This window comes from Spodoptera frugiperda, chromosome 25 (assembly GCF_023101765.2).
Source record: "Spodoptera frugiperda isolate SF20-4 chromosome 25, AGI-APGP_CSIRO_Sfru_2.0, whole genome shotgun sequence".
NCBI classification, from domain to species: Eukaryota; Metazoa; Arthropoda; class Insecta; order Lepidoptera; family Noctuidae; genus Spodoptera; species Spodoptera frugiperda.
In genome coordinates, this window is record NC_064236.1 from 9,985,530 (window position 1) to 10,013,388 (window position 27,859).

The 27,859-nt window shown below is 36.7% G+C and overlaps 1 protein-coding gene across 1 annotated transcript in view; it reads right to left on the reverse strand.

Moving 5' to 3' along the window:
* The window catches only part of LOC118269503 (dynein axonemal heavy chain 6), a 66,794-nt gene that overhangs the window by 29,276 nt on the left and 9,659 nt on the right, over positions 1–27,859 (reverse strand). Inside the window, exons 19-47 of the mRNA XM_035584674.2 lie at positions 27,055–27,309; positions 26,605–26,751; positions 26,213–26,466; positions 25,664–25,782; positions 25,071–25,244; positions 24,537–24,696; positions 24,272–24,417; positions 23,864–24,015; positions 22,700–22,892; positions 21,468–21,607; positions 20,979–21,164; positions 20,268–20,423; positions 19,713–19,940; positions 19,307–19,527; positions 18,468–18,679; positions 18,145–18,257; positions 17,787–17,929; positions 17,464–17,656; positions 16,570–16,793; positions 15,863–16,118; positions 15,456–15,646; positions 10,529–10,701; positions 9,523–9,706; positions 7,454–7,619; positions 6,795–6,956; positions 2,552–2,728; positions 2,136–2,332; positions 1,103–1,265; positions 647–729 (exon numbers count right to left, since the gene is read on the reverse strand). Of these exons, the coding sequence (XP_035440567.2) occupies positions 647–729; positions 1,103–1,265; positions 2,136–2,332; positions 2,552–2,728; positions 6,795–6,956; positions 7,454–7,619; positions 9,523–9,706; positions 10,529–10,701; positions 15,456–15,646; positions 15,863–16,118; positions 16,570–16,793; positions 17,464–17,656; positions 17,787–17,929; positions 18,145–18,257; positions 18,468–18,679; positions 19,307–19,527; positions 19,713–19,940; positions 20,268–20,423; positions 20,979–21,164; positions 21,468–21,607; positions 22,700–22,892; positions 23,864–24,015; positions 24,272–24,417; positions 24,537–24,696; positions 25,071–25,244; positions 25,664–25,782; positions 26,213–26,466; positions 26,605–26,751; positions 27,055–27,309 (5,168 nt within the window). The remainder of the gene's footprint in view (positions 1–646; positions 730–1,102; positions 1,266–2,135; positions 2,333–2,551; positions 2,729–6,794; positions 6,957–7,453; positions 7,620–9,522; positions 9,707–10,528; positions 10,702–15,455; positions 15,647–15,862; positions 16,119–16,569; positions 16,794–17,463; positions 17,657–17,786; positions 17,930–18,144; positions 18,258–18,467; positions 18,680–19,306; positions 19,528–19,712; positions 19,941–20,267; positions 20,424–20,978; positions 21,165–21,467; positions 21,608–22,699; positions 22,893–23,863; positions 24,016–24,271; positions 24,418–24,536; positions 24,697–25,070; positions 25,245–25,663; positions 25,783–26,212; positions 26,467–26,604; positions 26,752–27,054; positions 27,310–27,859) is intronic.

A 27,859-nucleotide genomic window follows, 5' to 3' on the forward strand; every position in this document is an offset into this window, starting at 1 on the left:
ACGTAGCTCGTAGTGCGTAGCTCGTAGTACGTAGCTCGTAGTGCGTAGCTCGTAGTGCGTAGCCCGTAGTGCGTAGCCTGTAGTACGTAGCTCGTAGTACGTAGCTCGTAGTACGTAGCTCGTAGTGCGTAGCTCGTAGTGCGTAGCCCGTAGTGCGTAGCCTGTAGTGTGTAGCTCGTAGTACGTAGCTCGTAGTGCGTAGCTCGTAGTGTGTAGCTCGCAGTGCGTAGCTCGTAGTGCGTAGCTCGTAGCGCGTAGCTCGTAGTACGTAGCTCGTAGTACGTAGCTCGTTGTACGTAGCTTGTAGTGCGTAGCTTATTGTACTTAACCAGTAGAGCGTAGGTCGTAGCGTGTAGTTCGTAATGCGTAGCTCATAGTGAGTAGCCCGTAGTGCGTAGCTTGTAGCGTGTAGCTCGTAGTGCGTAGCTTATAATTCGTAGCTCGTAGTTAATTCGTAACTAACATTTTACATGAAAATGGTTTTTGTGGGATTCCATTTACTTTGTGGTTCATATTTATATTGGTATTCGTAATGATTGATCTTGTATTGCCAAATCTTCGCAGCTGATCAAATGTCAGTCAATGGCTGTGAATTAAAAAAATATTATTTTTTAGTATCAATATATTAAAAAAGTATATTACTCACTTGAGTATCTTTGGCTCCACGACTTTGAATACTTTGGCGTACATGTCGATAGCTTGCACCCATAGCACCATGGATCGGCATACCTAGGAACATATTTGATAAAGCGATTTAAGTACGTTGCAAGTTTAATTATATTCATTTTAAAGGATCCACTTACAAGGTGATCGAGGCTTCAGATCTTGTGGCTGATATATTATGATGACTAATTAATTTCATCCTGCTCAATCGAATTACAGGAAAGAGAGCACACAAGCAGGAAAAAAATGCATAAGAATTTAAAGTATGGAATTCCCCATAAAATTCCTTTTATGATGGTTCCTAAGACGTCAGTTTTCGAGAGACGTCAGTTTCCGAGTGACGTCAGTTTAAAATTAAAATGATTTATGAAAGTGTAATAGCCTAGTAGGTATTACTAAATTGGGAAAGAATGTAAGACAGTGGGGTTGCAGCATTTACCTTAGATACTTTTACGACGGTGTCTGGGTTGAAATCTTTATGAGTGAGATACACCTTCAGCTTCTTCAATGTAGCGTCCGGAATATGATCTTTGTCATAATCTTCAAGTTTTCCGATGAAATTCACATCTGCCAACAACTTCTTCGTGGAATCCCAGTCAGGCCTACGGTAAGATGTTCGATTAAAAATCACGATTATTGGTTTTTCGGTACGATTATTGGCTTACCTACTCGTTGGTTTGGTAGTTGTTCACTATTAGTACCACTAAAATGTAAAATGTAAAATTGAAATAAATATTGAAAACCTCTTCTTTTGTAGTCGGCTAAATATTATTATCTTTGCGTCTGGAATATATTACCTAGGTATTCCAGACGCAAAGAGCTGCGAAAAACCTTCCCAAAATAAAATTAATACTTTGTGGTGGCGCAATGAATAACACTGCTATAAATAAAAATCGTATTTAACATTTCTAGTTAGTTGTTACGTAGTTTCACAACCTTTCGAGTTGGTATTACTCACACCCAATTTAAAGAAACCTATGTAGGGACGAAATATATAATAATATTCTTTTATTTGTTGGCTTGTGACAATAGTTAGGAATTAACAATATTGGGTAACGATGTTAAATAATTTGGTACAAAATTACTATAATAGAACCATTCATTGCCCTTGTGGCATTATTGCAATAGTTTTGACCTCGAACAATCTAAAGAAATTAAAATCACGGTCAGTAGCGTAGTGAATAGACAAATTCGTACTTATATGGGGACCTATTTCACTGAATTTAATAAACTCAGCGAGCAGAGATGTAAAGGATGAATACAACTCGACTCCTTACGTTTGAGATTTAGACCGGGACGTAGTTCTATACAAACAGTACTGCGCTTTGCTTTATTAAAATCCCTTTAGTCGCTGACGACGGAATCTTGTTTGTGTGAGTTTAAATTAAATTCTTAGGGAAGCTAGATCTGATCTTCAAAGACTGCTCTAGAACTTGAATCCTTTGTTTACGCAACTTTTCTTTTGTACTTACTTTGCTCCAAGAAGTATGCAGACGGGTTCCATGACAAATCGTACGAGGACCGGCGGTTTCTGGAAGGCTTTGAGTTCATTGATGTCAGCTTTGTTGAGTGCCTTCAGTGCAGCTTGAGCGGCGTCCATAGCCGGCATAGCGAGGGCCAAGTCAGCTTTCGCTTCGTCTGCTATTTGTCTCACTTCTTCAGCTTTTATCTAGTTAAATTAATATGATGATAAAGACTTCTAAAACAACATAATTGACGCTGTACGTTAAGTCGTGGATTTACCTGGCTTCGAACAAAAAGGGTAAACATATTTTATGGGTTGTTAAAGAAATATGGTAGTCACGTCAAAGATGTAAAATACTAATATTCATCCAAATCTGAATAAGACTTTATTATACCTTAATTTTGAAACCAATGCTAGGAGTACCTTTGCTTCCGCCTCGTCCTTCATAACAGCATATTTCACTTGGTCAGCGGCTTTTTGTTCAACCTTCAGCTTGGCGACCAGTGCATGACCTTCCTCTGCTTTCTTTGCGAGGATTGGCTCCATTTCACGCACTTGTTGTTCCATCACTCCTACTACCTCGTACGTTTCGTATAGTTTCTGGGTTTATCAAAACACAATTATTAGAATGAGATACGTTCCATCGTTGGTATGATGATCACAGACTAGCAAAGAAGTAAATATCCATACTTATACGAACTTACAATTTCAAAATTCTTAATTTTAGAAGAACCCTGTTTAATGAAAACACAATTATTAGAATGAGATACTTTCCATCGTTGGTATGATGATCACCGACTAGCAAAGAAGTAAATATTTACTGCTCATTCGAACTTACGATTTCGAAATTCTTAAATTTAGAAAAACCCTGTTTAGAATCGCAAAAACAATCGAATAATTTTCCGTTGTTTTTTAACACTCATAAATATTATATTGAACAAAATAAATTAGCACACAGACTTTCTGCTCTCAATTTCCTCTAACCTTGAATTTGTTTGATTACACAGGGTGTTGCTAGGACACACCCTTGGACCATTTTCAAGGTCGTCATCTCCCCTCAATAAGTGACATTGAATCGCTTCCCTTAGGAATCAAAGTGGACCCTACAATGTTTTTAGGGTTCTATACAGAAATATGATATCGGAACCCTATTATTTGACAGGACACTGTTTGCATTTTTTAACGGTCATGTGAATATCTGATCGCAAGTTGTGAGATGACGTTGAGCGATACGATGAGCAATTATGCTACAGCTTTTAGGCAGTTACAGTACAACCTCGCCATCATTCGATGGTTCGTGAATTTGTATGTTTGTCAACACACCTAAGACACAGTAGAAAAAAATACGAATAACTTTTAAAATACTTTTTAAAAGTAAATAAAAAATAAACACAAGAAGAGACTAAATACATTAAAAATGAAAAAAAAAAACTAAAAACAAGAATATCAGTAATCAAATACAGTAATGAGTAGCTTGTGACGCCACGTTACGTGACATCTCATCTCATTGTCACCGTCGTCGTCTTTCTAACCACAGGCAAATTACCAATGATCGAATATTGTAAACCTGTGCCATTGACAACATGGTGACATTTTCATCTAAAAACTATATCACAGAGGTAGTTAAAATTGATTACTTTTTTCATAGAACACTCTCTAACTGGAAAACGAGATTACAGACTTAATCCATAATAATAATCTTGTTTTTAAGTTTTCTAATAAGTATTTCGTGGAAAATTCTTACGAAACCAATTATTGAGAATATTTCAAAGACCTAAATCATATTTTTCGCGTAAGTTCTATAAAATAATAGCATTTATTTTTTAAATTGCTCTTAAAAAAAGCACTCTGACAAAGAAAAGTATTTATCACAAACCGAAATTATCGATTAAAAATCTTTAAACAAATCACACACGTATATGAACGAGAAAAGCTCTACTAATTTCAAGTTACAGAGGGATTCCTCATCATGAGCAGTGTGCGCAGACGCGGCGACGACGCGCAGTCTACTCCTTTATTGTAGGTGAGTATTTTTAGTTAATTTAGATTTAGATAATTCTCACGTTCTGGACTGCCTCGTTGGTCGAGTGGTCGCAAGTGCGACTGCCGAACAAGGGGTCTCGGGTTCGATTCCCGGGTCGGGCAAAGTACTGCTGGGCTTTTTTCGGATTTTCGAAAAATTTTCAGTAGTAGCACGGAGTCTGGAATTGTATCCAGGATATGGCAATAGGCTCACCCCCTATTACATGGGACTTATAACAAAAAATGGTGAAAAGTGGGTGTACATTGTATAGCGGCATTACGTGTCGTAATGTGCACATCTGCCTACCCCTTCGGGGATAAAAGACGTGAGGTTGTGTGTGTGTGTGTGTGATAATTCTCACGATAGTTTTTATTTATTTTTATTTTTATTTATTTATTTGGTTCACCAACGACTGTTTACACTAACAATACACATAAAGCTTTTTTAATACATAAGTAGCAGTGTAACACTCACTTATAGGTAAACACTATAGTTATACACACTTATAGTTATTATAGAAATATAACAAATCACTTTAATCATCAATATTTTGTTGTAAAGTTCAAAAAGTTACTTAAATCACAGCTAGCTCATCTTGACACGGTTTTCGCAAAGAAACGCACTGAAATCGGTAGTAGACAGATCAAACTTATAAACATTCCATGAATTAAGACGGATTTACTTTAAAAATATATACGCGCAGTTTTACATAATACTGAACGCTGATACGTGAAATTATTAGTAATTTCACTAATTCTAACTTCAAGCCATCAGTATCCTAATGAAAATCCGGCTCAAAAATTATGAAATTACGTACCTATGCCAATCATAAACATGTTTATTTTACTAAAAATTTATCAAAAATTAATGGACTTTTTTAATTTTCTCTCCTATAGACTATACTACGTTTTTCGGTTATGTAATTTATAATGTTATTTTACAAGAAAATTAACACAACGCGCGGGAATCATCAAGCTGAGCATTGCAGCAGCAGCTGAGCTGAGCTCTTCATCAATACAAAAAACATTATTAATACAAAAAACTTCAAAAGTAACTACAGTGAGTAGTTACTTTTGGAGTTTTTTGTATAAATCTTTATAAAGTCTTTATTTAGTTGTTATTTAAAAATTATTGATATATATTTTTAAAATAAAATGTAATATTAAATTTGGGCACTGCTTTGCGCTACTTCTTTCGCTTTTTTATTCTTGAATAAAAAAGCGAATGTGATCACACATGGCCATATTAAACGCTGAAAACGTGGCTTTTCATTGGTTAAAGAATTTTTAAAATCTGTTACATTTTGAAGAAGTTTAGTAAAAGTAAACAGCAGCAATATATTTTCAATTTTTATCCGACTTGAAAAAACGGAGATTCTCAGTTTCATCTGTATATGTATGTATATACATACTATGTGTGCGCGAGTAACTCACGTTTGGCTGAACCGATTTTGATGCGGTTTTTAGCATAGTAATTTTCAGATTTAGCGGTAGGCTTTAGGGATATTACCTGACCTAAAAAAAATTGACGGTAAAGAAAATTAAATACAGTTGCTTTCTTAATTTTTTTTTCTTATTTTATATAGTAAACGCAGCGACATGAAAACAAATACGTTAACTTTGACGTCACATGTAAACTTGTACGAGTAGTAAAATCTCGCCTGATGCATTCAAACTATTTTAATTTCATATTCTAGATGCAGAAGTTACCTACGTTTGGTTATTAAAACTTTTTAATTGGTTCTGCTACATTTTTGTGTTGTTTTTAGTAATGTTTACCTGTTATTTAGGTTTAGTATAATTTGAGTAAAGATTTAGCTTTCAACGCTTGGAAAATAATCAAAGTCACACGTGGAAATCTATTAGCACTTACGATTACTTTAGTATGACCTAATTACGAGATATAGACGTAAGTATTTGTTTATTATACATATTTAAAATAGCTTTCGACGGCTAGAAAACAATCGAAGTCACACGTGGTTATCAATTAACATTTAAGTATGGCCTAATTACAGGATTCATTCGCAAGTGTTTGTTTATTATATTCAAAATATTGCAGAGAATAATGTCATGTTGTTTGTTAACGGTCAGTTTCGGTAAACTTAGTTACTAATGCTATCTCTAGTAAGCTAGTCTACAGACGTCTATTTGCCTTTGGTACGGAAGCCATCTTTAATGGGATTCAAACTTGGTCCTTGCTATTTACTCGCTCTTCAATTATTTATTAACGTCTCTGTGCAATATTTGTGAGGGAGTATTAAATGTAACGAGTTTCGCCCAACGTTGGAGTAAGAGTCAATATTTATTGTTTTATTATGATTGCGTTCACTGTGTCCTCTGAGGAAATCGGTTTTGTATTGGACTTCTCGTTTCCCATGCCCTCGCGGTCACAGTTTGTTGTTTCACCAGATTAAATGAGCGGGACCTACGTGCCTAACTACTGAAATGCTGGGCTTTATGTTAGTAAGCAATTAGCTCTGGGATCAAGATAAAAATAATTAGATATTTACACATGTACCGTGGTGATGTTGTTTGTATAGTATCTACTAAGAGGCATTTTAGTGAACATCTCGCAGATTTTACCGTCAAGACTTGTCTTTTTAGACAGATATTCCGTGAGCAGTTGAAGACTTAGTCAGCTTACCTGCAGGCCGCAGGATATTCTGTCCCTCCCGCGTATAATTTGTTGCTGCTTCTTGTCCAGCAGCTGCAAGTACAACTTCAGCAAGTCTAAGTAACTGCTAGGCGTAGTGTAGAAGTAACGCCTCATCTCCTGGTATAATCTATCTGTCATTATATCCACGTCCTAAAAATAGAATTAAAACTTTATAATCTGTTAATTACAGTTCCTTTTACAATGTGATTCATATATAATTGTGCCGGCTTTTATTTCTTCTGTGATATTTAAAGTCCATGTGAATTTCATATTTAAGAGCCAGAACAGTTGGTTCTTCTACGAGTTAAAAATAAAACGGTAGCTCTCTAAAATCAATGTCCTAGTTTGGTAGCGCACCGCCCGGACAGGCGGTGCGCCACGGGGTATAGATAAAAACTTATATGAGAGGCCATATATTTCGATTTAAGTAGAACGATAGTTGGAATAAGTAGAATATCATATACCCATGTAAAATGTACCATACAGAAACCAATACTTTAAAGGTTGTTATAGACTAAAGAGTAGATCTTATTTATTTATTTATTAGGACATCGCATAATTATCGCCGTTATTGCAAATAAATAATTTTGTTGACATTTCTCTTCATAAGATACTCATAATTAATTTATAAAGAATGTCCATATTACCTGATGCATTGTGACACATATGGTAGAAATAAGATCGACAAGTTCTTGATTCCCGAGCGGCTGTAAGCATTGCTTGGCAACGGATAGCAGTGCTTCTGGCGGCCATTTAGTGAACCAGTCAATGGTGCAGCAGTTGACTAGAGATGGGAACATCCGACAGCGCCGCCTGACCACACAAAGGGAGTTTCATGTCAGTGTGTCATTCAGAATGCAATGTAATAATGGCGAGTGGAAACTATGATTATTGCACAACGTTATAAGTTGGTATTCAATGTGCAGGGATTCAGTGTGTTTATACTGTTTTATTATTGTTGGGATCTGTTTTCTATTGGGAATGTCTTAACTGAAATTCATCAAATTATTTGTCAGTTGCTTGTTAACAAAAACTAATAAGATATTACAAATCCAACAGGCCTTTACTTTAATTAAGCAAAGAATTAATTATTGTAATGATAGTTGATGTTAACATCTTTACGGTAAAAGCTACATAACATAATTATGTAATATGTATGTACAAAAGCTATATATTAAATAAATAAAATACAAGACGGGTGGAATCTAAAACAAGACCGCGGTGCCCTTTAAATTCGGGTCTGAATTTGCGTCATAGCTTTTAGGTGTATATTAAAATATAGTGCGTACCGACTGCACCGGGGGGAGGTGCAAGGCGGGTATGGGACGGGTTGCAGAGCGCAGCCGCGCACCTCTACTTCCGACCCCAATCAAGATTTATTGATCCATCCACTTTAAACTACATCTCTATTAACTTGCTATCATTTATTTATTTTATCTTCTAATCCAATCACTTCTAGTATTACTTAACCCAGTTTTTGGGGCTTGCTGCTGAATTTCAAGTACTACTGACTGAATACGCAAACTGCTGGCAGCATGCCAAGCTACAGGAGCTTAGTGAAAGTGCAGGGTCAAGGTTGGAACATAGTATTCGTGGTACGTCGTGGTTGCAGCACTACGTAGTTTACGTACACAATTACATTCACGACCAAATGATATACTTGTAGTCTTGGAAGACATTCTCCTTAGACTCGACTTGGTTCACGTTAGATACGGAACTAGTCATTCATTATTTTTTTGGGTGATTGCATTACGTCATTATCTGTTCTGATCATCTGTGATGATTACGGTTGCAACTGTGTCTAAATACACAACTATACTAATTAAAAACAATATAACAGATTGCTTCACCGCCAGTTAGCCAATAGGTGTTAACGTGTGATATCACATCCTAGCACCACTGCCATAGCGGTGGGGTATGAAGTACACATCCAGCCAGCCAGTCAGTATTATTTAAGAGACGCACTTAATTGTATCGGGTTAATCTTAAATTTTAGTTCAAGCAATGATACGCTGATTGCCATCTTCGTTTTTATATCTATTATCCCATAAAGTTTTATAACAAATAAAAATGATAAATAAACATCTAGTTCAAATTTAAAATTTACAGATAATTATTTCAGCGATTTGAAAACATTGCCTGGTAAGAGTACATAAAAATTTATAAAATTATTTTCATCACTCATTTCAACATTCCCGGAAAACATTCCAGTTAAACTCCTTTTTCGACAAATGACTGAATTAATATGGCTACAAATGTTATGAAAAGTAATTTATTAATTTAAATCAGACTTTTGTTGTAAATGGGATAGCAACGGCAATCAAATGAAATCACTGTAATGCATCCATACATGCAAAAGTGTATTGCGAAAAACAGTCAGGTCTTTGTGTAGTAGTGGACCTAAAAGAGTTACTTTTACTCCCACGCTTGGAGATGGCATTTAATCAATGTTAAGTCAACGAGAATTTAAAGGATGCTGCCGACCGAATCTTAGCGGCTGGTGTTTAGGATTCCCCTTTTTCTCTAACAGGAATTCTACACCATGATGAAAAGACTGATGACTGTTGATGAAGCGAAAGAGGTATGTAAGTGTCGTAGCAATTGGCGGTCTATTGTCGCTGCCTACCCTCATGAGAGGCAGGTGTGAAGTTTGAATGTATTGTATGAATTCTACATAAAAAATGTGTATTATTTAAAGCTAGTACGGTCATCTTACCTGAACGCTTCTCCGACGGGACTCATACAAATACAGAGGTGTAGCTTCCCACGGACCCTGTTGATGAAGAAGTAGTAGACTCCGTCACGGTCCGCAGGGTTGATGCCGAACTTAGCAGCCTCATTGCGACACCCGCTCTGAACCGCCTCGTACGTATCTCCTTCAAACAAGTTCGGCACCTCACCTAGGAAAAGGATAAGGTGAAGCAGTATTTAGGGTGTGATGGTTATGATTTGACAAAATATGTCTATGTAACCCTCCAAAACCCGGGTATCGCACCCAATAGCTCAGTCCCTTTTTCGGTAGTTGTTCAAATGACTGCTTTGCATACAGCTTTCTATGTTTTTGTTACATTTGTTTTATGTAAATAGGTCGGACATGGAGCACATGTATTCATTATAGGCTAATCTGGCGACCACGTGGTCGTCCTACAAATATACAATGCCGCTAGTTAGCGTGTTTGTTAAAAAAGGTAAAGTTCCATCTTGTTATTGATCATTAACAGTCAATAATTGTGATTTGATGCCTAGTTCCAAATTAAATCTAATTTTTATGTAGCACAGAGTAGATATTAAATTCGTGCAAATAATGTGTATTACAAGTAACTATATTATGAGTTTATCATCTGTTCACGTAGTAACTAAAATTTTATATATATTCAGTTAGAATACTGAGTACATTATTAGACCTGTTGCTACCGTTGCAAAAACAAAAATGTTAATATTTTTTTGGGAAATTAAGCTCAGAAGTCGAGCAACTTGCTATTGCTACGATTAAGTAGGTAGTCGAACTTAGTCAAAATATTGTGTAAATACGTAATTCTATAAATATTCTATAATAGTCCTTGACTGTCGGTAGCTAAGTGTTAAAGGCAAATCTTTCCGTAACCATGGATATATGTCGTGCATAAGTCACTTGCAGGGTTAAGTTACCTTCATATCAATTACTAGTGTTTATTAGTGTTACTATGAAATACTAAAGTAGGCAAACAACAAAATAATATTACCAGAATTGAGCATATTATTGATATCTTCAAGGAATTCTTCTTTTGTGATTTGCGTGTCTGTGAAAAGGAAGACGGTGTCTTCATTACTGGCACCAGCGCGCATATACATGAGTCGAAGATCGTCGTGGAACTCAGGTGTGTCGTAATTCCTCTTAATTTCCATCCCCATACACCTGCGTAATGATACAGTATTGATTGAATTCGACACTCATTGTAACCTACAATACGTGTAAATTAAATAAGTGGCACCATTTTGCAATTTGGTTTTAAACAGAATTAATTATTATTGTACTAGTGGTCGCCTAGTGGTCGAAATTCGACCATATACGATTTAATTTACAATAAATTATTAAATTATTTATTTAACGAATTGCTATTAGTTTTGTAAAATTCAAATTAATATATTCCGGCGCATCATGAACAGGAAATCTCTATTCATATGATACGTGAGAATATCATCGCAATGTCTGTCGATTTTGACGTTTTGTCAAATACGATCAGATACTATGCATGGTAGTGTGTGTAATGTTTTATTTATTGATTTAATGTACTTTATAAGCATTATTTTAAAATATTAGCGTTCTGCACTTCTCCTACACATAAACTATAAGTGTACAAAATTTTATGCTCCTACGTCCGCGCAATTTTCGTAAAAAGGGGTCCAAAGTTTTTGCATCGCGTATTAATATATAGATGTGGTATATAGATAACTGCACTGATATGTGCGACCTGATTCGTGAAATAGAAAACACCTCAATATTGTTCTAAAAAACTATTAAATTGATAGAATAGAAAACATAAACAACTATGCAAGTAACCAATAAATATGATAACCTACATTACCTACTTATCTAGACTAATAAGTTAAGAGGAAAAATACAACAAAGCCATTAGGGCATTGAGGACGGGATTAAAAATTGAAGGTAAACAATTCACCGTGCAGCCATTACTTGGCAGTCAAACCACCACTTACGTTGTTATAATGTATGCATGTGACAAGCAATATGTGACCAACTTGTTATTTACGTACACAAGCTACACATCAATCTATGCAAAATCAGTATAAACAGACCTTTAAAAGTAGGAAAAGATGATACAAAGTGAGGTCTTGATAAAATGGTTGTGTCGCTGTGTGTGCACGCGTAAACATTACATGCTCCTTCGACCATTGCAACCAGTAACGAGGCATGTCGATTCTAACTACTGTAATGGATGGACTCATTGTGTATGGATGCACTTATTGTAGACGTAATGTAATACTAGGTCTTAGTCTAGTCTTTTAGTTATACCGCAAGAGATAAGTGGGGGTTGTTCTAGTCCCGTTGGTGTACTGGGTGATTATATGTACATATAGTCAAATGGGCAGGACAACTATGTATTTTTCCAGAATAAAAAGTATCCTATTTTATGCCCAGGATAATCTATTATATAAAAATAAGTCGGGTTTTCCTTCCTGACGCTATAACTCCAGAACACACGAACCGATTTTCATGGTTTTGCATTCGTTGGAAAGGTCTTGGGCTCCGTGAGGTTTATAGCAAAGAAAAAAATTCAGGAAGAAAAAAAGAAAAGCAGGAAATCAGGGAAAATCATTGATGGCGAAACGAAGTTCGCCAGGTTTGCTAGTAAGGTATAATTATACCAAGTTTCATCGAAATCGAACCGTTGGTTTTCACGTGATGCATGAACATACAGACAGACAGACAAAAAAAAATCACATATTTGGGTTTGGTATCGATCCAGCAACACCCCCTTTTTTTCATCATCCTATGACTTCTCCCACCTTGGGCGAGGCGAGAGGGAGTGTCAGACTCTTACTGACTAAAAACCACCCCGTTCCTTCTCCTGCTTTTCGAGCCGGAGCCCCGGTAAACCCGCTAGGTAGTCCGCAGCTCCGGATCAGGCATCAGCCCTACTGGGCCCCATGTGTGGTGCTCTGGTGGCTCTTTGAGGCGCGCGCGGAACGCGACGCGCCGCACGCACGGGTGTAACACCCCCTGCTATTTATTCTTTCAATATTTTCAATGTACAGAATTGACCCTTCTACAGATTTATTCTAATATAATATGAATTAATTAATGAATGTGTTACAAACGTAAGAGTAAAGAAATATAATCAGAAAGCTCCGAACTGCTAAGCTATCGGGAGTTATACGTGTTATTGTGAGTCAACCATAAGAGATAGACATTTGCTGTCGTGGAATATTTTTTAAACAATTTTAAGGAGAACATTTCCGTTATACATTATTTCTGTGTAGCTTTAACCATTATGGCTGCACACGCGACGGAAGCTTAAAATATGGAGTAAGTTCTCCTGTTTTCCCAACATTTCCCTTCACTGCTCTGCTCCTATTGATAGCGTGATGAAAAGTATACTATAACCTGCCCAGGAGTATGAAGAACAATTGTACCAAGTTTCGTTGAAATCTGTCGAGTGGTTTTTATTTCTATAAAGAACATACAGACAGACAGACAAAAAAATTTCTGATTGCATTTTTGGCGTCAGTATCGATCACTAATCACCTGCTGATAGTTATTTTGGAAATATATTTCATGTACAGAATTGACCTCTCTACAGATTTATTATAAGTATAGATAAGTATTGGAGTGATTTTCCACCAGAGATGTACTATGCTACGTTGCTATGGATACGTTTGGCTGTCATCAATCATATTCATGGGTACTCATAGCTTAGCACTGGTGGAAACGGACTCTGCTAAGTTATGTTTGTTATATGGAAAGATGCGTGCTATGGATGGCTATCCTATGCACCGTATTCTCGAGCTGAGAATCTTCGTCGCATAGCTACTTCGTGTGGGCGGCGCATTTTAATGGCACATTTTACTCGTACAGCTACATGGCGGTTAACAGTATCTTGTCACCATTCAATATCATAGCTTTGATCTATATCCTATATCTTTTATCTCTATATCCTACATATTACTTTTATTTTTCTATATCAGGTAGAACAGGCAATAAGTTGGTGACCCATTTAACATTTCCCAGCGACAAGTCAATAAAGCGTACAACTAGAAAAAAGAAATAATACGAACGAGGGAAAAATCTAGGACGAATCTTCAGCACAGGTAACTTGATATTTTTCATCCTCCGCGAGGATAAAGATTTGAAGTCACTTTAAAAATCAATATTTATAAAAAAAATACTTCAAACACAACCAACCAGTAGACTTTTTCTACATTTAAGAGAGTTTAATTTACAAATAAATATGCTATCGACTTGAAACGCTCCTAATTGGATCGTTCAACTATAATAAGAATATTAATACTGTCTAAGAGGATCAAGTACACATGCTTGTACAGAATCATGAAAATGTATATTTTTTAAATTTTTAGGTGAAGAGGCTTATTTATTTTTTTGTTTGGGCGGTTTCGTTGTATCTATCAAGTACGGCTGGCACCTGGCTATTATTTCTATACCTAGACGTATCGTGACGTCAGTTTCCCATAAGGGGATAGAAGACAATAGAACGTCAAGTGCTCTGATCTTAGTATGCCCCCTTTGCTTCACTGCATTCAAGAATCTCGAGCGAGCTCGCCCTGCACTCCTTGTGACCTAAATTTATCTAAATTGATAAATTATATCGTGAGACGGCCTAGCCAAGGAGCGGACGTCACTAGAAATTATAGGATGCACGGGGCGATGCAGTGGTCAGTGGCTACTACTAAATTACCGATACCGTTATAATATTTCATCTCTTTCCAAATATTAGGTCGAAAAGTATTAAATAATTATCAGTAAAATGTCATAGTGGCTCGGAGGTTTAAGATGCCCGCTTCTCATGCATAAGAGTAGGGGTTAGAAACCTGCCAACGACAAGAACCAATATGATTTTTATCGAGGTCTTTGTACTTCCTAAGAATATTTAGATACCACTGACAATCGGTAAAAGAAAACAATTGTGAGGAAACTTGGGCTTATAATATCTAATTAAATATGGATTGGGTGATTAATGCTTAAACCTTCTTCATGTGTTACTTTGGTCAGCAGTGGCCCATTTATAAGCTGTTGATGATGATCATGAATACGAACGGAGCCTTAGTAACGACGTACTTACTATAAAAATTGTTATGTAATATCAGCTGGGTTATGTATTATTTTTATGAGTATGTTTTAATGAAGCGGTGTGCCACTATCCCCACGCTTGGTAAGCGGCTGGCGAATGCTAGCCTACCTTTCGATGGTCCACCGCAACATTGTTTTATATCGCGTCTCGATATTTTCTCGAGCTCTGCTGCAGCAAAACTATTTCGAGCCAGACAAATCGACCTCAAAATATAGGCCACTATTTTTAATTACTCAATACTTGCAATTGTTATTGTAAACAAAGAAAAGACTAATCGAAGAAATAAAATGTAAAAAGTAAGGGTTGAGAATCAATAATTATTGTTTGCCTGTGAATCAGCAGTTGTCCAACAATACTAAGTCTATAATCATTCTACTTAATGATACAAATGTAACTGAGTCGTACAATAATTGCATCGTTTTAATATTGTTTTTTAAACAATGCTAACTTCGTAACTAGCGACAGCCTGCACTCGATATCCTAGTTCCCATCTTTGTTATTCAAGACTCTTTTACTAAATGACTAGGTACTTATTACATATTTATTTAGAATTTCTTCTCTATTTGTTTACCTTATCTGTCTACGTTTTTTAAAACAAATAAAGCTCATATTTCGTATATATGTCTGAGTCCATGAACAGGATTTCTCTTTACTAAATTGTCATGTGACCGTAAGACGTAGAAGGAATCAAAAGTCCTTAGTCTCGGTTTGAGTGGCCGAGTCCCCTCGTGGAATCTTCCAGACCGGCTGCATAGATAATTTCTTCATTGCGTTTGTGAAAACGTGTCCAGCCAACGTGACTGGAGCTCATTCATATGCAATATTGAGAGAGGATGTTACGTACTTGCATTCGTTGATGTGTCCTGCTAGGGTGGCCACGCTCCTCCGGCCTGATCCGCCGGGACCGACCATAAGGCAGTGTCCACGCTCAGCTCTCAGCACCCGTGCTATTCGCACTATATGCTCTATAGCGTCTTTGAATAAAACCAGGTGCATCTCTGCTCGAGCCGTCGAGTTATATTCGTCTAAATATTCCTGAAAAAAAAATTAAAACTTGGACAAATTGGAATTGCGACAGTTCTGAAAGTGAACTTAGGCAAAACCATATTTTTGCAATAAACCCCTTTTAAGTGCATGGGGCTCATAATATATCTGGTGGAAAGTTGATGTTGTTCATATGAAATGTATATCTGCTAAACCGACGGGGAGTAACAGGCATGTTAACATTTCTTGTTTGAACTGTCAACCTACCTTCACAACCACCAACAGCTTCTTAATATCTGGTATCTCAGCATAGTTTCTATTTTCTTTAGGTACAGCAGAGTTGATGAAATCGCCAAACAGTAGAATTGGCGGTGACGTAATGATAGGATCATCAGGCACGTCCAGTATTTTACTTTGGAAGTATCTATCGCAAATACTACTCATAAGGTGATAGAAATAACTCTTATCTTGGATGTTAATTAGTCGGTCGTGGAAAACTCTAAGACACTCATGGTAGAATAACCTGAAATAATACAAGGACATTGTTAACAAAATATGTACGTAAAAGTAAAGTAACTAAAGATTCTAAAGACTAGCTGAAAATTTATTAAGTAGTTTGTAAATGCGACGACATTTTGAAGATTTTCTACATCGATAAACGCTGAATCACTTGTCAAAAATTTCGAGGGTAGAAATCCCTATCCCAATTGATATCGGGTAGGATATAACCTCGTCCATGTCCATTTCAAATCCTACCTGTTGAGAAACTCTGCAGAGGTCGCCTCGATGGTAATAATCTATGCTACACATTTTTTTTTAAATATAAGTACCGTGGTGATCATTATGGCTGACTCGATGCGACTAAAATTGTGGTCGTGTTCAATAAATATTGTATTTACGATTAATAATAAGAATATGATTAAATACTGAAAATATAGGAAACGTCGGTGACGGACAATTTAATTTACATATACCTGAGCATTCCTTGCGGCGCTCGCATATATGCAGCGTCCGCTTGCAAAACTCCTTGCATGCATTTAGACAAGTCTCGCAAATTGAATACGTAGTGCGATTTAGCTGGCGTCGGGAGTAATTCGCTGCAAATCTTCAAGTACAGGTCTACAGCTGCATCTACTATGGGTCCTCCAAGAATTGAGACCTCCGTGACAAAGTCCTCTAAGTGACCTTTGAGGATTGCCTGATTGATGGAAAAGGAATAAAATGATAAAAGATGTATTTTCTAATATGAATCGCAAACCTGTTTAAAACTAGGAATGTAGAAATACATAATTTGTGCAAATCGAGGATATGTTTAATATGTATGTTTATGAACCCGTGATCAACAGTCACTGCTTGTAAAGTTTCCTTACTGGAACTTGAATGCCTAATATCTAATTTGACTGTGTAAGTATTTGTTCAGTACCTAATTATATACCGTCGTATATCTTCTAGGATTACATGGGTGCAGGGTGTAGGATAATAGAATTCTCAGTAGTAGACAGGCAGTGTAATACTTGCACTAAATATAGAAATACTGCCTCGTTGGTCAAGTAGTCGCAAGTGCATGCCGAATAAGGAGTCTCGGGTTCGATTCCTGGGTCGGGTAAAGTATTACTGTGCTTTTATCGGTTTTTCAAAAATTTCTCTCACACCAAGGCTGGATTTGTGCCCACTATATGGCAATAGGCTCCAATATACCCCTATTACATGGAAATAGAAATAGAAATAGTGAAATGTGGGTGTACATAGCGGCATTGTGTGCCGTTCGTGGATAAAAGGCGTGACGTTGCATAATTATAGAAATACTTAAATTGGAGGTAAGTGTATTACGTTAGTACCTACGTATAAGTAGAAACAATAAAAACAACCTTAAATATAGTTTTCATTGCTTCGGAGTTTGGTGCAGAAATGAAGAACATAGCAAAATGTCTGACGAAGCGTCCAGTGAGCGGGTTCCGGCCGCCGCCAGGAGGTGCGCAGGCGCATGACAGTACTACGTCGAGGATATCTTTCCAGAATAATTTGTCACGGTCGTATAATCCACCGAAATCTAAATATTGTCTATATAGGAAAAAATAACAGTGAAATCAGTTAAATATTATTATTTTAGTAATATATAAGTATGTATCTCCGGTGCATACAGCAAAATAAATTACTTTCCTGACAATTTTATTGAAGAATATGTTTATACCTTAAGAGTTCTATAGTCGGCTGTGCTCCATAGACGTCCAGTCGGGGCATGTTTACGTCATCAATAAATATTATTACTTTCTTGCCCAATGGAGCTCCCAAAGCCTTGCGAGGTCTCTTGTCCAAACGAGACTCAATCACCGCCTACAGAGTACACATTTTTAATGAAAGTGAAACTCGTTTAAATACTATAAGACAAGAGTAAGTAAAAGACAGGGGACCCTCTTTCACAACATCTAGATAGCCTAGTTATGTACTAGTTTTTTTAATTAAGAACATAATTTGTATATATTATGTTTATAAGGTACTTATATGAGGGTGGTAAAGGAGACGTTTAAATCATAATTTGTTCACATTACCTGTGTCCTTCCACTGCTAGTTTGTGCCGAAAAATTCAATATGAAAGGTATATAATACCCGCCCAACGACATTTTGTTCAATGACTCTAATGCGATTACAGTTTTACCCACACCTGAAAATGTATTTATAACTTTGAATACACCATAGCATACCTTTATGAATGGAACTCGTAGCTGTAAGTACACCATTCATGTTTATACTTAATTAAAATATTAATTATGTAGATAAAAATAATAAATGAAAGCTTTTTGTGTGTCGGGGAATAAAATCTTTTTATGTTCGTTAGAGGGAGCTTAGTAACAAATTAAAATATGAAAATAACCTGTGTTCCCTGTGAACATGACAGGCTTCCCGCAGCTGACAAGTTTTTCAAATAAGTACCCGTATCGAACCGTGTCTATAGTGGGTACTAGGGTCTCGAAGAATGGCTTTCCAGAGTCATATAAGAACTCCGGAATTATTTCAGCCCATACTTTTAATCTGCGCATTCGAGTGTCCATGTACATGTCGAATAAATTGAAGCCCATCGGTGCGCTATGAAAATTGGAAAAGAATACAAATTTAGTTTATACAATCTGTAAAAATATATTTCTGTCTCAATTAACTCTTTGATATTGAACAGTTAATAAAAGTTAGAAAAAGAAAGGAACGTCTTGATATGTACATAAAGTAATTTGTTCTAAATAGTCGTGTATCTAAGAAAACCACATCCCCGTTGGTGAGCTTTCTATGCCATGAGTATTTGCAACTATCTTCATTAATTAGTTAGTTAGTCTAACTAACGATAAGCTGATTAAAATAGGTATACTTAAGCTACAACGATAAAGTAAAACGAAGGGAATTTATATGTCAATTATTTATCATGAGGCAAAATAAAATTTATCTTATTGCTTTTAGTAAAAACTTAAGATTGAAGATATAACTTAAGGTCCAAAACATGGGTTGATATGAGTGTTTACAGTGAACACACTAATATTAGGTACTATCTCAAGGTTTAAGATTCACTTCTGATGGGTTCGAAACCTACCAACGGCAAGTACCAATGTGACTTTTTCCGAGTTTGTGAAGGAAAAAGTCACGCGGCAGAAGTAACGAGATGATTTTCCCTTCTTAAAAAAATATAGTTTTTTTCAGCAATATAATAATGTAAACAAAACTCACTATTCAGCTTCCTCGTATTGTTCAAACTGTCTCTTAACGACCTCTTCCAAGAGCTTCCTGTTTTCTTCCAGAATATTACCGCCTATGCACCAAACGTAGCAGAATACGAAGCAGTGAGCGATGTACACTTTGATGGCAGCTTTATCAGGGAACCGGTCACCAGGTTCCGAAAGCAATGCTCCTAAAAGATAGCAAACGGCTGACGCTTTGCTAATATCCACCTGCAAAATAAAGGGTTTTAATGACACGATACATGATATTTCGATCTTGTATGCTACGAATACTTGTTAGATATACAATTTTATAGCACTTTATTCTTTTTATTTGTAAGTAACTTTTAGGTAGTCTCATTGAAACTGAATTTGGATTGTAAAGCGAATAATGTATATTGATAGTATGATAGTACCTGTTTAATGCCAAAACGGCACTTGGTGTTCACGTGACCTAAACCAACGTCTAGCATACTGAACAATTCATGAACGAATTCGGAGTTTTCTTGAGAGAACAGGTTCCTGTCTACGGCTTCAGTAATCCAGGAGCGTACCATCGGCATGTAGCCCATCTCATTCGGATCGATGTACACCATGCCACAACGAGACACCGTCGCTGGGGAAGCTTGTGCAAGATCAGCAACCTACGATTGTATTTAAAATCCAGAATCGAGTTGCCAACAGTTAAAAAACATTGTCGCGTTACAACAGTCAATTATTTATGCGTTTTTCAGGCTTGCTATTGTCGATTATTTAACCAAGTTAGCAATAGCTGGGGAAATGAATACGGCTTCTGGTATTTGTTCAGCTTAACAATGCAAGCCGAGGCCGAGATTTAAAGGAAACAAAATAATGAAGGTTTGTATAACAGTAAACATACTGAATTGCAATAAAAGGGAAAATTACAATGGTTTCTTGGAAAATTATTGTTTATTTAATTAATACATTCTGAGTCTGTAAAAGGACTGTACCTCGAATAACATGTGCACGTAAGGTGATAGCTTGATTCTCTCAGAATTGGAGAGACACAACATCTTATTGTCGTCCAGTACAGTGTTCATATTCTCTATCCACACCGCGTCGACCGGACCGTCGCAGATTATCCATTGATGATCCGGTTTATCACACTGAATAAATAAGATAAATCACTCAAATAATAAATACCAACTGACTTGATGCTTATTGTGTCATTACGTATGTTGCCGCACCATAACCGGGTTTCATGTTGAAACGAATGTGCTAATGTTATATCTCAATAATCAATAAATGATTTGAATTTGAGTTAAGGAGAAAAGTCCATAGTTTTCATATTTTTCTGTCTAGTTTTCACAGGTTGACAACAAGGTACGAATTTGAAGACTGATGACCAGATACAAAGGCTTTTATTCTGAAACCTTATGTTTCACTTTAGGTTTATGTTATATATCTATTAAGGATTAAATAGTTTTACAGCTACTTGTGAAAAAGGTAGCGGTTGGGTATTATGACTCTTAGGGCCTGTATCACAATGTCTGGATAGCCGCTATGTCCCAGATAAATTTGAATTAAGAATGAAATCTATATGAACTATCTGACAAATAAGTTTATTATATGGAAGTGTTGAAACAATCGTTTAAGATATTTTGTGAATCGATTGAAAAACAACGTATGTTATGTATATTTGAATATCTGTCCGGACTTACTTGGACAGCCGTACGTAAACTTAGAGGCAGGATGCCGTCGTGCCATTCAAGTGTTTGTAGGTTAACTTCACCATACAACTCTCCGATGGTAAGACTCTTCGGGTTTATTATGTACTTGTGCACCAATTGATTTTGTGGACTCTCAACTCCCATTTCACAAAGCTTAGCGTAAGTTTCTCCTAAAACCTATAATAGCACAGTTAAAAAAAACTCACGATTACATTTATGTATTTGCCTTTTAGTTTTATTTTTTAACGCTTATTGAAAGTTAAATTTGTTGTTCTAGCTCTAGATAAATATTTGCATGCTTATAGATTAAACATAACACGTGAATCTCATTTAAATTGTAAGATCCTTGTATGCCATGTTTTTGAGCAAATTAATATATTATTGTTATTATTAATAGAGATACGATTTGCGGCGAGCTAATCCTTGTACATAGACAAGTTCGGTTCAGATTCTCAGTGATAATTAATAATTAATCCTTACAGTCAAGACGACGGTCTTTCCTCCTCCTGTCGGACCAACTAACATGACGCCCCATCGTACAATCATGGTCTCATGCAACTGAATCACTTTACGTATCTGACATTCTTCGATCTGATACTTATTCTCCGATAGCACCTCTCCTGTGGGCATTTCATTAGAATTGGAAGATGTTTTTTAATATTAGTTTTATCTCAATTTTATGATAGCCTCATTGTTTGCAAAGTAAGAGAACACATCAATCACATCAATTCATTAGTCAACGCTATTTGGTGTTTCGAAAACTCACCACACAGTTATATATATTGTGTGGCGAACAGTCTATTATCTCTCATGGATATGGATGGGATGTGTAAATTAATTGATTAATTCGTTCGCTGCAGATATGTTCATGTTTATTGTAGACTAGCTTCTGCCAGCGGGCTCGCCCGTGTTCTGTTCCGTGGAATAAAAAGTAGTTATTCCATCTACTCCTGTTCCAAATTTCATTCCGATACTTACAGCCGTTTTGGTGTGATGAATTAACAAGAATACAAACTTTCGCATAACACTAATATTATACAATGTGATAGGCTTGGGACTTCTAACCCGTTAAGGCTGAGTACTACATCTAATTTTATCGACAAAAATAATAATATAGGGGGTTGAACCCCTAATTGAAAATATTGAAAAATAGTGATTTTTTCGGTAAAAATAATTCACAAATGATTTTTTTTCTCACCAAAACATTATCAAACATATGAAAAAAGTAATGAATTAGTTAGCCAAGGTTATTAGGTACCGTTAGTCGTTTTTTTTTGTTTCTACGACGCATACAACCTTTGATATTAAAAAAAGTAAAAAAAATATTAAAATAGCCATAATTCGACCACTTCGACCCCCGACTTTTGTCGATAAAATTAGGTGTAGAACTCAGCCTTAACGGGTTAGAAGTCTCGCCCCTATCACATTGTAAATGTAAAAGTTTTTTATTTGGATGTTCCTCCGTCAATCGCGCTGAAACTAATGAATGGATTTTGATGAAATTTGGTATACAGACAGGGTGTGCTGCCTTGGGTAATACGATACTTTTTATCCCACGGCTCGCGGGGAAACCGCTGGCGGATGCTGGTTTATATTATTAGTAAGATGTTTATTGGGACAACTACGCATTTTAAACAATAATTCAATGATATTAAGGTATAATAACTAATATAGCAATAACAATTTGTTCATAAAACGATGTCTAAACTTACTGATAGCTTGGTCCATGACGCCGTAGTCTCTAATAGGCAAACCAACGCCAGGAAATAGATCTGACAATATACCAGCGAACAGGATTGCATCGGCAGCCAGGAATTTTGGCAAATTGCTGTCGTTCAATGCGCATAGCAGGGTCATCTCCTCGTGTTGGTCAGGACTGGCCCTTTTTAATGCACCAGCCATCACCTTGACAAAATGGTGGTAAAAAGTATTACCTACATGCAACATCCTAACATTCCTATATTTTGAAGTTTGCTATACTACAGTACACTTAGTATGAATTTACTTTACGTTTAAAGTACTCGAAAGAAAAGTACGTTTGGCGCTCTGATTGGTTAATTTGTTCGAGCCAGCCAATCAGAGCGCTTTCGTTTCGATTACTATAAACGTAAAGCAAACACATACTAAGGGTACAGAATTGTAGTTCGAACCATATGCGAGAGTTTTTATTTAAGAGATCTAGGGATCTTGAGGTCGATTAGCCACTGATCAAAATATGCATTATTAAGTTTTTCTATAAGGTGCTTATACAAACAATCAGGTAGGTCTGGGTAGACAAAACTTTACGTACTACGGTAACGATCGGCGCAAGTGTAATATTTCAAAAATATAATGTATGCCACCCAGGCGCCTGTTTCGTTATAAGTTAATGAGTATTATTATATCTGAGCTGATCGGCAGCGAATTTGAAATTGTGTCCAAGTCTGAAGTATGGTAAAGGCTCATCCCTATTATTATTATTAAAGGTGGGTGTTAAAGTCTATAACTGTGTAGAAGCTACTGCCTATACTCTGGGAAATACAAGCCTTACTTTTGTATGGAAATTTTATGTTGTTTGTTGTTTTATCTAGTGAGTTTGCTGCATGTTCAGCGTAGCGGTAGCAGATAGTTTCGATTACAGCACGGAACAAATATTTGTTCGATCTGAGTTTGTAGTGAGAAATGGGTGCTTCGTTTCTGTTTGTATTCACGCCCTACGGGCGATAGATAGGCAATACTCGTTCAAGTTAATTAAAATCTTAACATTATTTGGGAAAAATTTTAATAGGTAATTTCGTCTACGATTCGAGTATTATGTTCGATTTACAGTAAGAGAAACTAAAGGCAAGACGTTATGTTATCACACAAAATATGATGTAGGAAGTAAATAAACTTACCAAAACACTCTTCACAGCTCTCATACCGAAATCGTAGTGATCTTGTTTGGACAGCTGTTCGCTAGATAACTTGTACATCTGCACCATCTTTTTCGCTAAACCTTTCGAGGATTCGAATCCCTCTGAGTACAGGATCACCTCAGCAATCAAAGCTACAAATTCAATAATACCTTTAAGTAGGTACTCAAAGGTATTGTTTGTCACCCGCCCAAGTCCCACACAAGTGCTATTTCTCGAAAATTTTGTAGATGATTTTACATAAAAACCTTGCCCTTGTATATTTTAAACAGAATAATATTTTCTGACCAAGTTTGAGGTGACCATTTAGAAGTACGTTACCTATTTACTAAACACAGTTTATTGAAGAAAAAACTACATAATTTCGGAAAGAATCAAAGACCCGTTTACCATAATCCGGCACCATCATAGATATAGGCCGGAACAGTGCCTTCAAGTTGTCAGGCAGTTCAGTTCTACCAGCGTAACCAGGGTTCATAGTGATGAAAGCTGCGCAACTGCGCACTAGCTTAATCTCACGCCCTTCAAACATGAACCTAGAAGAATAATGTTTAAGTTTAGTGACAATAAGGCGTGCGATAGATAAATCAGTAAATAGGTTAACTGCAAGTGATTATATGTTTACTTGGAAGGTTGATCTTAGCTGAAAACATACCTGTTCACACGAGCTACTTTGGCATTTCTGATGGTAATCAACTGCTGAGCGATTACAGACAACACTTCAATGTCAATGCGATTGAATTCATCGAAGCAACACCAGGCACCAGATGTCGCGAGGCCGGAGAAGAAGCGCCCCATCATTTTGTAATCCAAACCTGAGAACCGGTATTTTAGATATTTGATTCAGATTAGTACTAGAAGTTTATGTAAGATGGGATATAACAACAGTAATTAAGGAAATTCCAAAAAAAAAAACACCTATTCAGTAATCTTGCTTTGTGTTTCGTTGTGTGAGTGAGGTTACCGGAGGCTCAATTATTCCCTCCTAAATTTTCCCGACCCCCAAAACAACGGCAACGCACTTGTAACGCCCCTGGTGTTTCGGGTGTCCATGGTCGACGGCGATTGCTTACCATCAGGTCATCCGTCTTCTCGTTTACCGGCTTATAAGGGTGAGCCTTTATGAACTTTATAAAGTTAGCATGTAAAGAGCACCGAGTTTTTAAATAAACGTATTGAAAGTGTATACCTTCGGAACAGTTGAACACGACGCACTGTATAGCCACAGCCTTGGCCATGTCTTTGGTGGTTTCGGTCTTCCCCGTGCCCGCTGGTCCGGCAGGGGCTCCTCCCAGATCCAATTGTAACGCTCCCATGAGACATAAGTAACAGCGATCGGTTAGTGGCGTTATTACAAGCACACCTTTAAGAAAAAATGTAATGGACCTTTAAGAATTATTATGTATATACGGGACTAGCTACTTCCGTGCGGTTTCACCCGCTCTGCTCGGTTCCTATTGGTCATAGCGTAATGTTTTATAGCCTATAGCCTATTCCTGAATAAATGGACTATCTAACACAAAAAGAATTATTCAAATCGGACCAGTAGTTCCGGAGATTAGCGCGTTCAAGCTGAAGAGGTTGTTTATAATTATATAAGTATAGATTAGTATAGATAGGGCGGCAAACAGATAGTAAATAAATCAGTACCGAGATAGCATTGGACCTAAACTTCCTAGTTTAGGTCCAATGCATATCAGGGAGCAGATAAAAGAATTTATATATATAAGTAAGTATGTTTTTTATTTAAGGAATGCTTTACAATTTAGAAGTTCAACCCACCTCCAGCACCCAAATATTCGTGTCCATAAACATACATGGCACTTGACATTCTTGCCACACAATTGTCGATCTCGTCTTCCCAATAATAACGAATCATTTTCAACCATTCGAAATCTCCCCTAGAAAAGTAACAAAATTAGAAACCAAGCATTTACTTGTTACGAATTAAAAACTGGATTTATTCCTAAAATACGTTTTTAAAGGTAAGCGTCCACAGGCCCGCATCGTACGCATTTCTTATGACGTCAGCAGCACTCATCGCATGTAGGCATTGCTGATGATGCGGATCAGTGAACGCATTTATATGAGTTTCTATACAAGACAAACCAAAATCCGTTGCGTGCGGTGCTTGCGATGCGTACGATACGGGCCTGTGAATGTGTACCGTTCTTATACATATGAAATAAAGCCATCGAAGAAAAGAAAATCGTCTGCTATAGATCTTATAGTTTAATGTCTTTTAGTACACCTTGTTTAATTTACTACTATAACAGAAATACGTGAGTTCGCTATAACAGCATTTATTTTAGTACCTTCTTAAATACTTACGCTTTTTGCACATGTTTCTGCACCATGTGTGTGATGGTATCTCTTGCATGCACATCTACAGTGATAAGAGCGCATAGAACCTTTCTGAACAAAGGATTGATATCAGCACGTGTTAGTGCTGCCAAGTCATTCAAGTCTGTTACACACTTCTTTTCATAGTCCATCAAACCAGTATCAATGCGAAGTGGGATTCCTAAATCAAATATTTCGTGCACTCCTTTGGCCCACATTACTTGGGATACTGCCAGAATTATCTGTTAATCATGTAAAAAAAATTAAATTAGTAGTATAGATATATATTTTTTTAAGAAAATCAATATATAATCAAAACATGACACAAAAATTGATTGTACATAATTCGTAAATAGGTAGGTAAGGTACTCGTTGTTTACCTGATTAGCATGCAGTTGGACCCATTTCACTCGCGGACGTGCCAGGAAATCTTTTAGGCCGTTTTTCATGCACCTTTTAACTGATGCAAACATTGCTTCTTCTACTTTTCCGAGCCAGTCTTCTACGTTACCACGCGCTTTGAGGCCCTGTTGTGTAAAAATATTCAATAATTAGAAAAACTTAACAATAGTACCTGTTTCACTAAAGAATCCGCAATGAATTTAATGTTTATTAATCGACATAAGCTAATTGCAGGATAGTCGTGGGCAAACATACATTAGGTACATACAGATCAAACCACATAATTCTCTTTTTTGAGGTCGGTTTAATATCTCCGGTGTAACCGCTTGTCTTTGTCGAAAATGGTCACGTTTATCATTACTATAGATACCACTAATTTTATTATGAAGTGATTAAATTCTTTACGCCCAATGATCAAGAATATTTACCTTGCCTAGATTAACCCTTTCTCCTTCTGGGGACAACATGGCAATAATATCTGTAGTTAGGTCTTCTGGCTTAGCAGTCTTGGCTAGTTTAGCTTGGAGCATATCCCTGGATTGGAATGATAGTTCCCTCTCCACGAGACCACCGTCCTCTGTCACCACCAGCTCGCTCTCCGGTAACTTCACGCCAAACTCCAGTTTAGCGATAGCGTCGAAGCATTTACGCAAATGTGGCTGTACAGCGTGCGGGTTGCGGGTCTAGATGAAAGATAAGGTGCTTTATAATATCTATTTCTCATATTTCTAGTGTAATTAGGTCAAGTAGGTGCGTATGAATGTAGGTACTTAATGTAATTAATAAACAATTATAACTATTAGGTTGACTTATGTAGAGAAAACGAATTGGCGTATGACATTAATAATAAATTAAATAACGTAGCTTTAAGGCGGATAATGTAAAAAAATAGTATAAGTTAATTATATTTACAGACCTAAAAAGCCTAGTCTTACTACATACTTGCTTTTGCCTACGACTTCGTCCGCGACCAATAAATAATTCTGGCAGAATTTGGGTTCCCCGGATCTCAACCGTCGCATCGTTGTACCGAATTTCAAACAAAAAGGTTCAGTGGTTTAAGAGATAGATTGAATGCATATTTCGTGTCTTCGTAGGATTTCCGGGATAAAAACTATCATATTATGTCATTTCTCGAACTATCGTAGTAACGAATTTAACTTAAATAGGTTCAGTGACTTAAAAGTTAGACAGTCCCGGGATTTTATATTTGCCGTTCCCATGAGATTTGCG